Source organism: Babylonia areolata, chromosome 12, assembly GCF_041734735.1.
Source record: "Babylonia areolata isolate BAREFJ2019XMU chromosome 12, ASM4173473v1, whole genome shotgun sequence".
Taxonomy (NCBI): domain Eukaryota; kingdom Metazoa; phylum Mollusca; class Gastropoda; order Neogastropoda; family Buccinidae; genus Babylonia; species Babylonia areolata.
The window spans coordinates 2,707,187-2,725,980 of record NC_134887.1 but is presented as its reverse complement, the minus strand read 5'-3'; the positions used below and the strand labels follow the sequence as shown (position 1 = coordinate 2,725,980).

At 44.8% G+C, this 18,794-nt stretch overlaps 1 protein-coding gene across 1 annotated transcript in view; it reads left to right on the top strand.

Moving 5' to 3' along the window:
- The window catches only part of LOC143288320 (ARF GTPase-activating protein GIT2-like), a 71,309-nt gene that overhangs the window by 30,880 nt on the left and 21,635 nt on the right, over positions 1-18,794 (top strand). Inside the window, exons 13-18 of the mRNA XM_076596693.1 lie at positions 1,983-2,155; positions 4,708-4,857; positions 7,689-7,889; positions 12,427-12,501; positions 14,703-14,794; positions 15,784-16,002. Coding sequence (XP_076452808.1) covers positions 1,983-2,155; positions 4,708-4,857; positions 7,689-7,889; positions 12,427-12,501; positions 14,703-14,794; positions 15,784-16,002 — 910 coding nt within the window. The remainder of the gene's footprint in view (positions 1-1,982; positions 2,156-4,707; positions 4,858-7,688; positions 7,890-12,426; positions 12,502-14,702; positions 14,795-15,783; positions 16,003-18,794) is intronic.

Genomic DNA, 18,794 nt, shown 5'->3' with positions numbered 1-18,794 from the left:
AGGGTTGTTCCTGACAGGGTTCTGTAGGAAAGTGCACTTTGATAGTGAAACAAACACACCTGCAGGCAGAGAAAGAGAAACAAGGGTGGCGCCACACTGTGGCAGCGTGCTTTCCCCAGGAGGAGAGCAGTCTGAATTTCTCTCAGGAATCTGCTGTGTCAGCAGCAAAAGTCATTGTGATATACAGTTGTTATTATGACTGAGAAATGACTGCATTTCCAGATGGAAATAGTGACATGTTGTGGAAAGGAACACATGTGTCAAGCAGATGTCTCTAGCATTGTTTAACTATCGTTCTCCTGTGTTTTATCTTTTGCATTTTGCTTTCTTTTCTTTCTTTTTTTTTTTTTTTTTTTTTTTTTTTTTTTTTTTTCGATGTTGCTGTTGTTGTGTTTTTTCCTCACTTCCTCTCTTCCCGTGTCTTCTGTGCTGGTGCCCTGATCTCATCAGTGTTTTCTTGTGGTGTGTGTGTGTGCGTGCATTTGTTTGGTTTGGGGTTTTTGTTGGTTTTTTTTCAAAATTCTATTCACTCTAAGGAGTAAGGTGGCAGAATGGTTTTACGCTATTGCCAGTGGTATGTTTGTGTGTGTTTTTTTAATTGTAAATTGTTTTGTTGTGCGTGGCTGTGTGTGTGTATGTATGCGTTTGTTTGTTTGTTGTTTGTGTTGTTGTTTTTATTTTCTGTTCACTGTATGGTGGCAGAATGGTTAAGACGTTTTTCTGTCCATTCAATGTCCGTGAGGTTCTGGGTTCAAATCTCTGTTTCACCCTTTCTCCCAAGTTTGACTGGAAAATCAAACTGAGCGTCTAGTCACTAGGATGAGAAGGTAAACTGAGGTCCTGTGTGCTGCATGAGACTTGTTGCACTAAAGATCCCTTGGCAACGTTAGCATTGTCCTCTGGCAAAATTCTGTAGAAGACATACGCTCTGAGTGATAGGTATATAAATATATATATATATATATATATATATATATATATATATATATATATATATCACAGATTGACATAAGTTTACATTTGCGCTAACAGCAAAGTGAGAGATGTATTATCAATGGTTTCTCGTCAATGGGAAATCATTTACAGTTTAGTCTTTTGTGAAGGATTATGACTCTCAAACTAGGAGGCAAAGTTGCACTGGCTCTAAGTGCTGCAGCCTTGGGGGCTAGTTGGCCTTTGGGAACCATCCCAACACCGACTGTCCTAAAACCCTCTTGGCCGAGAGAGTGGGGATGTAACTTGGGCAAGACACTCTCCACTATAATCAAACTGTAGCCCGGATAGTCGGGACAGCAGTTGCCTTCTCTGCTGTTCTGATGGTCATAGTCGGACACAACTGACTATCGTGTGTATATGTGTGTGTCTAAATATATATATATATATATATATGCGTGCACTCAAGGCCTGACACAGAGGGTTTGGTTATGCTGCTGTCAGGAGTCTGCCAAGTAGATGTGGTGTGATGTATAAGGATTTGCCTGAACACAGTAATGCCTCCTTGAAAAAGTGGAACTGATCTATTGACTAGGGTTCTGATTTTTTTTTTTTTTTTTCTTATAGAGAATATTCTTTTTACGCTATTGCCAGTGATATATTTGTATGGGTTTTTTTTTAATTGTGAATTCTATCATCTGGGGGTTTGTGTGTTTGTACAAATGTGATTTTTTTTTTTTTTTTTTTTTTTTTTACACTGTTGCCAATGATAATTTGTATGTTTTCTTAATCGTAAATTCTGTCATCAAGGGTGTGTGTGTGTGTGTGGAAATGTGATTTCAAAGTTGTGATTTTATAGACTTTTTTTTTTTTTTTTTTTTTTTTTTAACACTATTGCCAATGATATATTTGTGTCTTTTTTCTTTTTTTTTTAAATTATAAATTCCATCTAGGGATGGTGGGGGGGGGGGGGGGGGGGGGGGGGAGAGGGTGTGTGTGTGGAAATGTGATCTCACGGCTGTGAGTGTGGTGGTGTGTGCATGACGCAGACAAGTTCAGCGGCGGCACCAAGCTGCTGAAACGAGCGGAGTCCAAGACGATGAGCGCTCTGAGCGACGAGGAACCGCTGTACGACAGCGTGGCGTCCGACGAGGACTACAGCAGCATTGACTCCCAGAGTATCCGCAGCATGCAGGCTGAACTGAAAGGAGACTCCGCAGAGGTACACACACTGATGGGGGGGGGAGGGGTGGGGGTGTTTGGGAGGGGGTGCGTGTTTGTTGGGGGTGGATTTGTGTGTGTGTTTGTGGGTGTGTGTTTGTTGATGTGTGGGTGTGTGGATGTGTATGTATGTTTGTGAATGTGTGTGTGTGTGTGTGGATGTGTGTTTGTGGATGTGTGTGTTTGTTTGTGGATGTGTGTGTTTGTGTGTGTGTGTGTGTGGATGTGTATGTTTGTGGATGTGTGTGTGGATTGTGTGTGTTTGTGGATGTGTGTGTGTTTGTGGATTGTGTGTGTGGATGTGTATGTTTGTTTATGGATGTGTGTGTTTGTTTGTGGATGTGCATGTGTGTGTGTTTGTGGATTGTGTGTGTGGATGTGTATGTTTGTTTGTGGATGTGTGTGTTTGTTTGTGGATGTGTGTGTGTGTGTGTTTGTGGGGGGGTGTTTGTTTGTGGATGTGTGTGTGTGTTTGTGGATTGTGTGTGTGGATGTGTATGTTTGTTTGTGGATGTGTGTTTGTGGATGTGTGTGTGTGTTTATGGGTGCGTAACAATATAACATCTTTCTAATGAAAAACTAACAACTACAACAGCGAACCAGCTGGACTATTTAACAAGAATTGCAAAAAGTCATACATTAGCAATGGACTGCTGAAGATTGTCAACACTGAAGATGATTTCAGTTCAGTGATGTGAGACTTTAACATATCGCAAGTTAGTATATGATCGGCTTTTATGTGAGCACCACAGATGCAAGAAACATTACTAACATATTTGGTCTTTAAACAATTCATTTTCCATCTGCAGATTAGACAAATGATTTCCCTCTTATGAAAATCATTTTGGTAATGTTTTCCCATGAAACCATACATTTTCTGTATATTTTTATGTAACTCCAAGTTATTGGTGTGTTTTTCTTCAAGCTGAAATTTTGTTCATTGGACTTTTTCTACCATGGTGTAACATTCCTGTAGTGAAAGCGAAATATTTAAATCTAACTCCTTCATGGAACTTCTGCTCCTTTTTTAGCCAGAATGTCAACTTTTTCATTATAGTAAAAATCACAGTGAGAAGGAATCCAGCAAAAGGTTATGTAAGAGCCTCTTAATAAGAGTTCATGAATCAAATGGTTGATTTCAATAATGAGTTCATACTCAACCGTTTCTTTTATAAGTTAATAGCGTGAAGAACTGATTTAGAATCAACACAAAACAGAATCTGAAATATAGTTTTTGGAAAGGATATCATGAAATTTAACGCCATTAGAATTGCTATGAGTTCAGCTGTGAAGATGGACTTATTCTCTCCCAGTTGAAATGAGTTTTGAAAGTTAAGGTCTGGAATAACAAAAGCAGCACCAGCTTAATTATTTACAACAGAGCTGTATGTTAATGTCTTTAAATGATTATGGTATTTCTCTTCCAAATGAATTCGTACATGTGATGTAAGTAAATTTATGTTGTCATCTTTGGTCAGATCAGTATGATCGATATCAAATTGTGCTCTTTGGAGTTCCCATAAAGATGTAGGTGATACCACAGACCTTTTAGCAAAATGTGGGGTTTTATTCACACGGGAATTTGTTAAAATATTTGACGTGTATGTTCCCAGTGTGGTATGAGAGGATATAGATATAGCTCTCTTTGGAAAATCGCGGTCAGATTTGAGAGTTATTTCTTATTCCAAATCATTTTCATCCGTTAAACTTCTCAAGACAAATTTACTGCATGCAAGTTCCCTTTGATCCTCTAATGGTAATACTCCCGCTGCACTGTACGTTTTCTTACTGGAAGCATGGACTGGTAAGCCAAGTGCCAGTTTATATGCTCTGCAGTCAATGCTTTGAATTTTTTTCAGTAGATATTTTGGTGTGTGTGGAGGTGTGTGCGTGTTTGTGGATGTGTGTGTGGGTGTGTGTTTGTGGATGTGTGTGTGTTTTTGTGGGTGTGTGTTTGTGGATGTGTGTGTGTTTTTGTGGGTGTGTGTTTGTGGATGTGCGTGTGTTTTTGTGGGGGGGTGTTTGTGGATGTGTGTGTGGGTGTGTGTTTGTGGATGTGTGTGTGTTTTTGTGGGTGTGTGTTTGTGGATGTGTGTGTGTTTTTGTGGGTGCTTGGATGTGTTTGTGGGTGGCTGTGGATGGGGGTTTGTTTGTTGTTTTTTTAACCCCGTCATTTAGGCAGCTTCACTCCATTTTCATGCTGGCTATGTTCTTGTTTCCGTAACCCACCACTGAACGCCGATATGGATTACAGGATCTTCAACGTGCGTACTTGATCGTTTGCGTGCATGTACACATGAATGGGGTTCACGCGCTAGCAGGTACGCACATGTGTTGACCTGGGAGATCAGGAAAAACCTCCACCCTTTACCCACAAGGCGCTGTTACTGAGATTCGAACCCGAGGCCATCAGATTGAAAGTCCAGTGGTTTAACCACTCGGCTATTGTGCCTGTTTAGAGCTTGGTCTCTGACTGAGGATAGGCACTGTGTAAGTATCCATATCAATCAGTCGATAGTGATAGGTAAAAACAGCACCTGTTGTTGGTTGCAGACGGGGCGGGGGGAGCAGGTGGAGGGCCCGGTGACGACGGAAGAGTTCATGTCGGTGCGGCGCGCCCTGGCCGAGTCCCAGGCCAAGATACAGCAGCTGGTGCAGGTCAAGTGCGACCTGGAGAAACACCTGTCTGAAATGCACAACAAGGTGAGTGAGAAACCCCTGTCTGAAATGCACAACAAGGTGAGTGAGAAACCCCTGTCTGAAATACATAGGGTGAGAGAGAGAGAGAGAGACACCTGTCTGAAATGCACAACAAGGTGAGAGAGAGAGAGAAACGCCTACAGTCTGAAATGCACAACAAGGTGAGTGAGAAACCCCTGTCTGAAATACATAGGGTGAGAGAGAGAGAGAACCTGTCTGAAATGCACAACAAGGTGAGAGAGAGAGAGAAACGCCTACAGTCTGAAATGCACAAGGTGAGAGAGAGAGAGAAACACCTACAGTCTGAAATGCACAAGGTGAGTGAGAGAGAGAAACACCTACAGTCTGAAATGCACAAGGTGAGTTAGAGAGAATCACCTACAGTCTGAAATGCACAAGGTGAGTGAGAGAGAGAAACACCTACAGTCTGAAATGCACAAGGTGAGTTAGAGAGAAACGCCTACAGTCTGAAATGCACAAGGTGAGAGAGAGAGAGAGAAACACCTACAGTCTGAAATGCACAAGGTGAGTGAGAGAGAGAAACACCTACAGTCTGAAATGCACAAGGTGAGAGAGAGAGAGAAACGCCTACAGTCTGAAATGCACAAGGTGAGAGAGAGAGAGAATCACCTACAGTCTGAAATGCACAAGGTGAGAGAGAGAGAGAAACACCTACAGTCTGAAATGCACAAGTTGAGTGAGAGAGAGAAACACCTACAGTCTGAAATGCACAAGGTGAGTTAGAGAGAAACGCCTACAGTCTGAAATGCACAAGGTGAGAGAGAGAGAGAGAATCACCTACAGTCTGAAATGCACAAGGTGAGAGAGAGAGAGAAACACCTACAGTCTGAAATGCACAAGGTGAGAGAGAGAGAGAGAAACACCTACAGTCTGAAATGCACAAAGTGAGAGAGAGAGAGAAACACCTACAGTCTGAAATGCACAAAGTGAGAGAGAGAGAGAAACACCTACAGTCTGAAATGCACAAGGTGAGAGAGAGAGAGAAACACCTACAGTCTGAAATGCACAAGGTGAGAGAGAGAGAGAGAAACACCTACAGTCTGAAATGCACAAAGTGAGAGAGAGAGAGAAACACCTACAGTCTGAAATGCACAAAGTGAGAGAGAGAGAGAAACACCTACAGTCTGAAATGCACAAGGTGAGAGAGAGAGAGAAACGCCTACAGTCTGAAATGCACAAGGTGAGAGAGAGAGAGAGAATCACCTACAGTCTGAAATGCACAAGGTGAGAGAGAGAGAGAAACACCTACAGTCTGAAATGCACAAGTTGAGTGAGAGAGAGAAACACCTACAGTCTGAAATGCACAAGGTGAGTTAGAGAGAAACGCCTACAGTCTGAAATGCACAAGGTGAGAGAGAGAGAGAGAATCACCTACAGTCTGAAATGCACAAGGTGAGAGAGAGAGAGAAACACCTACAGTCTGAAATGCACAAGGTGAGAGAGAGAGAGAGAAACACCTACAGTCTGAAATGCACAAAGTGAGAGAGAGAGAGAAACACCTACAGTCTGAAATGCACAAAGTGAGAGAGAGAGAGAAACACCTACAGTCTGAAATGCACAAAGTGAGAGAGAGAGAGAAACGCCTACAGTCTGAAATGCACAAGGTGAGAGAGAGAGAGAGAAACACCTACAGTCTGAAATGCACAAGGTGAGAGAGAGAGAGAAACGCCTACAGTCTGAAATGCACAAGGTGAGAGAGAGAGAGAGAATCACCTACAGTCTGAAATGCACAAGGTGAGAGAGAGAGAGAGAATCACCTACAGTCTGAAATGCACAAGGTGAGAGAGAGAGAGAAACACCTACAGTCTGAAATGCACAAGGTGAGAGAGAGAGAGAGAAACACCTACAGTCTGAAATGCACAAAGTGAGAGAGAGAGAGAAACACCTACAGTCTGAAATGCACAAAGTGAGAGAGAGAGAGAAACACCTACAGTCTGAAATGCACAAGGTGAGAGAGAGAGAGAGAAACGCCTACAGTCTGAAATGCACAAGGTGAGTGAGAGAGAGAGAAACGCCTACAGTCTGAAATGCACAAGGTGAGAGAGAGAGAGAAACACCTACAGTCTGAAATGCACAAGGTGAGTGAGAGAGAGAAACACCTACAGTCTGAAATGCACAAGGTGAGTGAGAAACACCTACAGTCTGAAATGCACAAGGTGAGTGAGAGAGAGAAACACCTACAGTCTGAAATGCACAAGGTGAGAGAGAGAGAGAAACACCTGTATGAAATGCACAAGGTGAGTGAGAGAGAGAGAAACACCTACAGTCTGAAATGCACAAGGTGAGATAGAGAGTGAGAAACACCTACAATCTGAAATGCACAAGGTGAGTGAGAAACACCTACAATCTGAAACGCACAACAAGCCTGTTTCAATAGATGTCAACACTTTATTTCATTTCTGTGTACTGGCAGACAGGTACAGTGGCTACACATAAGAATGTTGAAATGTGTTGTGGTTGTTGAGGGAGGAAACTGGAACACCGTGAGGTGGGGGGGGGGGGGGATCATAGGGGGAACTGAAACATTGGGTTAGGGGGTCTGAAATGTGTAGGGGGACTGAAACTGAAGTGTGGGTGTGTGTTGTTTATTTGGGAGGGGAGGAGTAGGGGGGCGGGGAGGGGGGGGGGGGGGGGACTGAAACTTTGGAGGTAAACAGACGTTGTGGTGGAGTGGGGTGGGGGTGGGGGGGGTGTAAACTGAAACTGAAACAATGGGGGGGGGTGTAATGGGGATGGGGGGAGACTGAAAGTGAAACTTTCCATGCGTGTGGTGTGCGTGTGTGATGTGATGTGGGGTGTTGGTGGTGGTGCAGATGGAGACGCTGATGATGGAGAACCAGACGCTGCGCACGCACCGCGACAGTGCGGTGCTGGTGGCAGACCCCCTCACCAACGGCCTGGGGGGAGGGGGGGAGGAGGAGGGGGAGACGATCCAGGTCCGCGAGATCCGCCCCCAGGTCCGCCCCTTCTCCATGATCGAGATGGGCGACCCCAACCGTCACCTGGTGCAGAGCGTGAGTGTGTGTGTGTGGTGTGGCTGTGAGAGGGAGAGTGTGTGTGTGTGTGTGTGTGTTTGTGTGTGGCCCTCTTCGCTGGGGGTGTTGGCAGTGTGTGAGTGTGAGAGGGAGAGTGTGTGTGTGTGTGTGTGTGTGGCCCTCTGCGCTGGGGGTGTTGGCAGTGTGTGGGTGTGGGTTTGAGAGGGAGAGTGTGTGTGTGTGTGTGTGGCCCTCTGTGCTGGGGGTGTTGGCAGTGTGTGGGTGAGGGTGTGGTGTGGGTGTGAGAGGGAGAGTGTGTGTGTGTGTGTGGCCCTCTGTGCTGGGGGTGTTGGCAGTGTGTGGGTGAGGGTGTGGTGTGGGTGTGAGAGGGAGAGTGTGTGTGTGTGTGTGTGGCTTTGTGTGTGCGTGTGTGTGTGGGTGGGTGTGTATGTGAGATAGAGAATGTGTTCTTGTGTGTGTGTGGGCGTGTGTATGTGTGTGTGGGTGGGTGGTGTGCATGTGAGATAGAGAATGGGTGGGTGGGTGTGCATGTGAGATAGAGAATGTGTGGGTGGGTGTGCATGTGAGATAGAGAATGTGTTTGTGTGTGCGTGTGTGTGGATGGGTGTGCATCTGAGATGGAGAATGTTTGTGTGCGTGTGTGTGTGTGTGTGCATGTGTGTGTGTGTGTGAAATGAATGTGGAGAATGCTTATAGTCCGTGTGAGAGAGACCGTGATGAACATGGAGTATGTGTGTGTGTGTGAGGATGGCTTTTTTTTTAATGTGTGTGGTTGTCGTGCATGAATTGTGTGAGTTGATTGTACACAGAGCAACGAGTTTCCTTACACAAGACTATGCGCTGTTCAAGATGATATTGTTTCTGTTCAGCTGTACAACATGTTTCATTTTCTTTGCTTGAAAACACAGCAGCACGCACACGCGTACACACTCTCACGCTCACACTCACACTCGCTCACTTGCCCACTCACTCACTTAGAAGCAGAATTGGATAGGCACACGTAGAAGGAGAAAAATCCACTTGATGAGAAAGCAAATACACTTGCAGTTACAAGCAGAAAAACGAAGAAGAAGAAGAAGAAATGGAGGTTGAGGAAGGGGGGGGGGGGGGGAGGTTGCACTGCATTGTAGCAATGCCCTCTCCCAGGGGAGAGCAGGTCGAACTTCACTGAGAGAAATTTGTCATGACAAAATACAACACAATACAATACAATGCAGTACAACACAAAACGCATGCAATGCAACGCCGCGCCACGCCATGCATTGCAGAGCGATACAATACAACACCAAAGACATTACAGTGCAGTATGATACAACACAGTACAACTTAACACAATACAATGCAACACTGTACAATTTTATACAATGCAGTATGACACAATACAACACGATGTAATGCAATATAACACAACACTGTACAACACACTGTAATGCAGTATAACACAACAAAGTGTAATGCAGTATATCACAACACTCTACAACACAACTCAGTGTAATGCAGTTTAACACAACACTTTACAACACGATGTATAGCAGTATAACACAGCACAGTACAGCACAGTGTAATGCAATATAACACAACACATTATACAGTGCAATAGAACACAACACAATGTAATACAATATAACACAACACATCACTGTACAATGCAATATAATACAACACAAGGCTATACCATACAACACAATGTATTGCAATATAACTCAACACTATACAACACAATGTTACACATTATAGCACAACACAACACAACACAAAACATTGTAATGTAATATAACACGGCACAATGTAAATTGTAATGAAATATACCAAAACACGACACTGTACAATGCAGCACAATGTAACACATTGCAATGCAGTATAACACAAGACAGTACAACACAATGTAATACAATATAACACAACATAACACAATGTAACACATTGCAATGCAATATAACACAAAACAGTACAACACAATATAATGCAATATAACAACACAGCACAATATAATGCAATATAACAGAACACAATACAACACAATGTAACGCAAAAAAAATGACACTATACAAGGCAACAAAATGTAATGCAGTATAACACAACATAATACAACACAATGTAATGCAATACAATAAACACAAAACAATGTAATGCAATATAACACAACACTGTACAGCACAACACATTGTAATGCGACACACCACAACACAGTGCGACACACCACAGCACAATGCGACACAGACTCAACTCAGCACAATGCGACACACCACAGCACAGTGCAACACACCACAGCACAATGCGACACACCACAACACAATGCGACACACCACAACACAATGCGACACACCACAGCACAGTGTGACACACCACAGCACAATGTGACACACCACACAACACAATGCGACACATCACAGCACAATGCGACACACCACAGCACAATGCGACACACCACAACACAATGCGACACACCACAACACAATGCGACACAGACACACCACAGCACAATGCGACACACCACAACACAGTGCGACACACCACAACACAATGCGACACACCACAACACAATGCGACACAGACACACCACAGCACAATGCGACACACCACAACACAGTGCGACATACCACAACACAATGCGACACAGACACACCACAGCACAATGCGACACACCACAGCACAATGCGACACACCAAAACACAATGTGACACAGTCACCCCACAGCACAATGCGACACACCACAACACAGTGCGACACACCACAACACAATGCGACACACCACAACACACCACAACACAATGCAACACACCACTGCACAATGTGACACACCACAACACAATGCGACACACCACAACACAATGCGACACACCACAGCACAATGCGACACGCCACAACACAATGCGACACACCACAACACACCACAACACAATGCGACACACCACAACACAATGCGACACAGACACACCACAGCACAATGTGACACACCACAACACAATGCGACACACCACAACACAATGCGACACACCACAACACACCACAGCACAATGCAACACACCACAACGCAATGCGACACACCACAGCACAATGCGACACACCACAACGCAATGCGACACACCACAACACAATGCGACACAGACACACCACATCACAATGCGATGTGACACAGACACACCACAGCACAATGCGACACACCACAACACAGTGCGACACACCACAACACAATGCGACACACCACAACACAGTGCGACACACCACAACACAGTGCGACACACCACAACACAATGCGACACACCACAGCACAATACGACACACCACAACACAATGCGACACACCACAACACAATGCGACACACCACAACACAGTGCGACACACCACAACACAATGCGACACACCACAACACACCACAGCACAATGCAACACACCACAACACAATGCGACACACCACAGCACAATACGACACACCACAACACAGTGCGACACACCACAGCACAGTGCGACACACCACAACACAGTGCGACACACCACAACACAATGCGACACACCACAGCACAATGCGACACACCACAACACAGTGCGACACACCACAACACAATGCGACACACCACAACACACCACAGCACAATGCAACACACCACAACACAATGCGACACACCACAGCACAATGCGACACACCACAGCACAATGCGACACACCAGCACACAGCACAATGCGACACACCACAGCACAATGTGACACAGACACACCACAACACAATGCGACACACCACAACACAATGCGACACACCACAGCACAATGTGACACAGACACACCACAACACAGTGCGACACACCACAGCACAATGCGACACACCACAGCACAATGTGACACAGACACACCACAGCACAGTGCGACACAGACACACCACAACACAGTGCGACACACCACAGCACAATGCGACACACCACAGCACAATGCGACACACCACAGCACAATGTGACACAGACACACCACAGCACAATGCGACACAGACACACCACAGCACAATGCGACACACCACAGCACAATGCGACACACCACAACACAATGCGACACACCACAGCACAGTGCGACACACCACAGCACAATGCGACACAGACACACCACAGCACAGTGCGACACACCACAGCACAATGTGACACAGACACACCACAACACAGTGCGACACACCACAGCACAATGCGACACACCACAGCACAATGTGACACAGACACACCACAGCACAGTGCGACACACCACAGCACAATGCGACACACCACAACACAGTGCGACACACCACAACACAATGCGACACACCAGCACACAGCACAATGCGACACACCACAGCACAATGCGACACAGACACACCACAACACAGTGCGACACACCACAGCACAATGCGACACAGACACACCACAGCACAATGCGACACACCACAGCACAATGCGACACACCACAGCACAATGCGACACACCACAGCACAATGCGACACAGACACACCACAACACAATGCGACACAGACACACCACAGCACAATGCGACACGCCACAGCACAGCAGTCATGAAGTGTGACCATTGTGGTGTACAGAGCCCAGGGTCCAGCAGCGGTCAGATATCTGGAGCGTCATCCGTCTCCAACATTCTGCTGGCCGGGTCGGGGCAGGTGAGACACCGCTAGCACCTCACCCCTCTCTGGGCTGTTTTGGTTTTGTCTTGGTTTGGTTTGGGTTTCTTTTTGGGGTTTTTTTGTGTTTTTTTTGCTGCCCCACCATCTGTATTTGTATTTGTATTTCTCTTTTTATCACAACAGATTTCTCTGTGTGAAATTCGGGCTGCTCTCCTCAGGGAGAGCACGTCGCTACACTACAGCGCCACCCATTTTTTTGTATTTTTTCCTGCTTGCAATTTTTTTTTTTTTTTTTTTTTTACCAAAGTGGATTTTTCTACAGAATTTTGCCAGGAACAACCCTTTTGTTGCTGTGGGTTCTTTTACATGCGCTGTGTGCATGCTGCACACGGGACCTCGGTTTACCGTCTCATCCGAATGACTAGCGTCCAGACCACCACTCAAGGTCTAGTGGAGGGGGAGAAAATATCGGCGGCTGAGCCGTGATTCGAACCAGCGCACTCAGATTCTCTCGCTTCCTAGGCGGACGCGTTACCTCTAGGCCATCTCTCCACTGCACCGTTTCAGTGGCATTACTCCAACTCCACTCATTCTGAGTCCCCCATACACAGTCGCTGTGTCGGCAGTCCACCGTGAACTATCAGTGTTAGGTCGCCAGGAGGCCACACACCAGAGGAGACCCTGCACTGCTGCTGATCACTTCGGTCATGTTCAGTTGTGACTGTTCTGATTTAACGTGCTTAGGACACCACCTACTAAGCCCCCTACTGATGACAATAATGGATCAGTCACGGAGTTAGACTGAGTGAGTGTCTTCCTCAGAGTGGAGACCGCCACCACGTCCCTCCAGAGTCAGTCCCCCATGAATCCGCTGACACTGAAGTAGCAGTAGGATAGGGACAAAGCAAGCTTTGGAGCTTTTAAACAGGCCATTTTTTTGTTTCACAACGCATTTTTGTAGAGATTTTGGTCAGTGTTTGACACTTCTTTTGCATTTTATCAATTTGTCAGAGTCTCCAAAAATAGTTGAAAGTTGAGAGGACGGGCGCAATAGCCGAGTGATTAAAGCGTTGGACTGTCAGTCTGAGGGTCCCGGGTTCGAATCACGGTGACGGCGCCTGGTGGGCAAAGGGTGGAGATTTTTACGATCTCCCAGTTCAACATATGTGCAGACCTGCTAGTGTCTGAACCCCCTTCGTGTGTATATGCAAGCAGAAGATCAAATACGCACGTTAAGATCCTGTAATCCATGTCAGCGTTCAGTGGGTTATGGAAACAAGAACATACCCAGCATGCACACCTCCGAAAACGGAGTATGGCTGCCTACATGGTGGGGTAAAAACGGTCATACACGTAAAAGCCCACTCGTGTGCATACGAGTGAACGCAGAAGAAGAAGAAGAAGAAGAAAGTTGAGAGTTTTGTGTTTGACCGTTTTGTTTATAGGCAACAGTGATAAAGATAACGCTGTTGCCCCTCAGCTCTTTGAACCCATCGGTGACATCAGAGCAAGCTTGTTAGCAGGTGGTGGCAGCTGTGTCTTGGTCGTTAATACCATGTTGCTCCAGTGTTGTCCGTGTTGATGTTGATGATTGTATCAACAGTTACGATTAATCCCAAATAGGAAATCATTTGGCACCGTGCTCACAATCCTTTGCAGTGACAAATACCAACTAGTCAGTTTAGAGATATATTTGGAGGTGGGGGTAAAGGTTTTTTTTTCTAAGCAGCATATGAAAGATTTATTGTAGTTTGTTGAAAACATCCAAGAAGTAAAAGTGTGTTTATCCTGAATGTAAATTACACACATTCACAAAAATTTATAAATAACTCAGCTCAGAGAGATATATTTTGTTTGTCGAGGAAGTTCAGAATGTGCTTTGTTTGTTGAGGAAGTTCAGAATGTGCTTTGTTTGTCGAGGTAATTCAGAATGTGCTTTGTTTGTCGAGGTAATTCAGATTGCGTTCATTATAATTTTAAGCAAATTGTGAAACAGATGTTTGTTTGTGCTCATAAATAATAAACAGAATTTCAAAACGTTGATGTTCTTGTGGGGCTTTTTTTGCAGTGAAAAATGATTCGGCAGGTATCTTTTTTTTTTCCTTCTGCTTTAAAGGTTGGGCAGTCAAAAAGTTGATGGACTTGGTCCCCAAGGTAGGGTTCTCTTGTCACACTTTGTCCGGTCAGTCTCTGTGGCCGGCTTCTCATAGTCTCCCCTTGTTCTCACGTGTTTACAGGGGTCGTCCAGCTCCCACCTTGAGGACCGCCTCAACGCCAACGAAGGGATCTACGACAATCCTCACATGGGTCTTCCCCAAGGCTCCAATGGGTGGGTGTACCGCTGTCAAGTTTGAGTGCATGTCTTTGTATTTGTATTTCTTTTTATCACAACAGATTTCTCTATGTGAAATTCGGGCTGCTCCCCCCAGGGAGAGCGCATCGCTACACTACAGCGACACCCATTTTTTAAAAAAAATTTCCTGTGTGCAGTTTTATTTGTTTTTCCTATCACAGTGGATTTTTCTACAGAATTTTGCCAGGAACAACCCTTTTGTTGCCATGGGTTCTTTTACGTGCCCTAAGTGCATGCTGCACACGGGACCTCGGTTTATCGTCTCATCCAAATGACTAGCGCCCTGACCACCACTCAAGGTCTAGTGGAGGGGGAGAAAATATCGGCGGCTGCGCCGTGATTTGAACCAGTGCGCTCAGATTCTCTCGCTTCCTAGGCGGACATGTTACCTCTAGGTCATCACTCCACATTTTGGAATCCGTCCCGTGTGTCAGTGTGTGTGTGTGTGTAATAAGTTTTATCATCATGAAACCTTAAGGTTTATAAGACACAAGTACAATGGAAAATAAATGAATGAATAAACAAATGATTAATCAAATGATGTCATGAATTGGAACAGCATTCATAAACAATTTTTTTCTCTGTGTGTGTGTTTGTATGTATGTGTGTGAATGTGTGTGTGTATTTGTGTGTGTGTTTGTATGTGTGTGTGAATGTGTGTGTGTGTGTTTGGGTGCATGCGTGTGTTTGTTTGTGTGTTTGTATGTGTGTGTGAATGTGTGTGTGCATGTGTGTATGTGTTTGTTTGTGTGTGTGTGTATGTGTTTGTGTATGAATGTGTGTGTGTGGGTGTGTTTGCATGCATGTGTGTGTGTGTGAATGTGTGTGTGTATGTGTGTTTGTATGTGTGTGTATGTGTGTGTGTGTATGTGTGAGTGTGTGTATGTGTGTGTGAATGTGTGTATGTGTTTGTGAATGTGTGTGTGTGTGTTTCTTTGTGTGTGTGAATGTGTGTGTGTGTGCAGAGAGCGTCAGGTGCAGGAGGTGCTGTCTGCCATTCGGGAGTCGTCAGAGAGCGAGGGCCAGGACTGGGCGTGCCCGTCGTCGCAGGGGGCAGGGGGTGGTGGCGAGGATGGGGGCGGCGGGGGCCTGCCGACGCAGGAGGAGGTGGTGAAGAAGACGGAGAAGGTGACCAAGAAGATCCAGGAGCTGCTGCTGACGGCGCAGGAGGGCAGCCACAACAGGTCAGTCCGTGTGGCCCCACCCCTTCCTCCTCCTCTCCCCCAACCCCTCACCCCCTCTCTCCCCTCACCACACACACACACACAAGAGTCTCACTCGCTGCTGTCAGTGTCACACACACACACACACACACACACACACACACACACAGAGTCACACACACACGCACGCACATACACACACACACACACAGAGTCTCACACACACACACACACACATTCTCTCTCTATCTCTGTCTCTCTCTCTCTCTCTGTGTGTGGGGAAAAAGCATGTATACTTGCTTATCTCATAACCCTGGTTGAATGGTTAGATAAAATTGTGTTTCATTTTGTGTTGTTAGGTTTCGTGTCTCTCTCTCTCTCTCTCACACACACACACACACACACACACACATGCATCCACCTCCATCCCAGTTAAATGCTTTAAAGAGCTGCGGGAGGGTGTCCTTGTTCTTGTTCTTGTTTTTTTTTTTTTCTTGGCAGTGACTGATGATGCAGTATTGCTTTGGAAGGCTCTTTTCTTTATCTCTGCTTTCATGTAATGTCGTTTGTTTTGTGTCTTGAGTTGTCTCCCTTATCATGAAGCAGTGAACAGAGGGAAGTGTTCTGTTCGAGCTGAACAACAGAGGTGCATAATAGTCAATAATAGTGTGAAGAGTTGGCCGATTCACAACAAACAACAACAAAAGTGCATAATAGTCAATAATAGTGTGGAGAGTTGGCCTAGTCACAATGAACAACAAAAGTGCATAATAGTCAATAATAGTGTGGAGAGTTGGCCTGGTCACAATGAACAACAACAAAAGTGCATAATAGTCAATAATAGTGTGGAGAGTTGGCCTGGTCACAATGAACAACAACAAAAGTGCATAATAGTCAATAATAGTGTGGAGAGTTGGCCTAGTCACAATGAACAACAACAGAGGTGCATAATAGTCAATAATAGTGTGGAGAGTTGGCCTGGTCACAATGAACAGTAACAAAAGTGCATAATAGTCAATAATAGTGTGGAGAGTTGGCCTGGTCACAATGAACAACAACAAAAGTGCATAATAGTCAATAATAGTGTGGAGAGTTGGCCTGGTCACAATGAACAGTAACAAAAGTGCATAATAGTTATAGTGTGAAGAGTTAGCCTGGTCACAATGAACAGTAACAAAAGTGCATAATAGTCAATAATAGTGTGGAGAGTTGGCCTAGTCACAATGAACAGCAACAAAAGTGCATAATAGTCAATAATAGTGTGGAGAGTTGGCCTAGTCACAACAAACAACAACAAAAGTGCATAATAGTCAATAATAGTGTGGAGAGTTGGCCTAGTCACAATGAACAGTAACAAAAGTGCATAATAGTCAATAATAGTGTGGAGAGTTGGCCTAGTCACAATGAACAGCAACAAAAGTGCATAATAGTCAGTAATAGTGTGGAGAGTTGGCCTAGTCACAATGAACAGCAACAAAAGTGCATAATAGTCAATAATAGTGTGGAGAGTTGGCCTAGTCACAATGAACAGTAACAAAAGTGCATAATAGTCAATAATAGTGTGGAGAGAGTTGGCCTAGTCACAATGAACAACAAAAGTGCATAATAGTCAATAATAGTGTGGAGAGTTGGCCTAGTCAAAATGAACAGCAACAAAAGTGCATAATAGTCAATAATAGTGTGGAGAGTTGGCCTAGTCACAATGAACAACAACAAAAGTGCATAATAGTCAATAATAGTGTGGAGAGTTGGCCTAGTCACAATGAACAGCAACAAAAGTGCATAATAGTCAATAATAGTGTGGAGAGTTGGCCTGGTCACAATGAACAACAACAAAAGTGCATAATAGTCAATAATAGTGTGGAGAGTTGGCCTAGTCACAATGAACAGCAACAGCAGTGCATAACAGTCAATAATAGTGTGGAGAGTTGGCCTAGTCACAATGAACAGCAACAAAAGTGCATAATAGTCAATAATAGTGTGGAGAGTTGGCCTAGTCACAATGAACAGTAACAAAAGTGCATAATAGTCAATAATAGTGTGGAGAGTTGGCCTAGTCACAATGAACAGTAACAAAAGTGCATAATAGTCAGTAATAGTGTGGAGAGAGTTGGCCAAATGGTAATGTGTCCACATGGGAAGTGAGAGAACCTGAGCACGCTGGTTCAAATCCCACTCTCTCCAGTATTTTCTCCCCTTCCACTAAACCTGGAGTGGTGGTCTGGACGCTAGTCATTCAGATGAGATGATAAACCAGGGTCCCGTGTGCAACATGCACTTTGTGCGCGTGAAAGAACCCACGGCAACAAAATGGTTGTTCCTGACAAAATTATGTGGAAAAATCCACTTCCATAGGAAAAATGAAATTGCAGGCAGGAAAAAAAAAATTTTTAATGGGTGGCACTCTCAGTGTTGCGACGCAAGCACTCTCCCGAAGAAGAGCAGCCTGAATTTCACACAGAGAAATTTGTTGTGACAACAGCGTAGAACAATACAAATTACAATACAATTGTCCTGTGTTGACAGTTCACCAGAGGTGGTTGTTGTGAGTGGCATAGTTTGGTTAGTGCGTTTGGTTACAGTGTAGAACCCAGGGGTTTTTCAGTGCAAACAACGTTCCTGCCGTGTGGGAATTCTGTGCAAGAAATTCCTTTTTTTTTTCCTGTTGTTCTGTATGATTTTTCCTTTCAGCTTTTCCTGCTCTCCCACTTTGGGTTTGTTCCACTTAGGGTTTGTTGTTTTTCTCTTGCCAGGAAGCCGTGGTTTGTTTTGTTTTGTTTTTTTTTCCCCCCCCCCCCCCCGTCTCTTTTCAG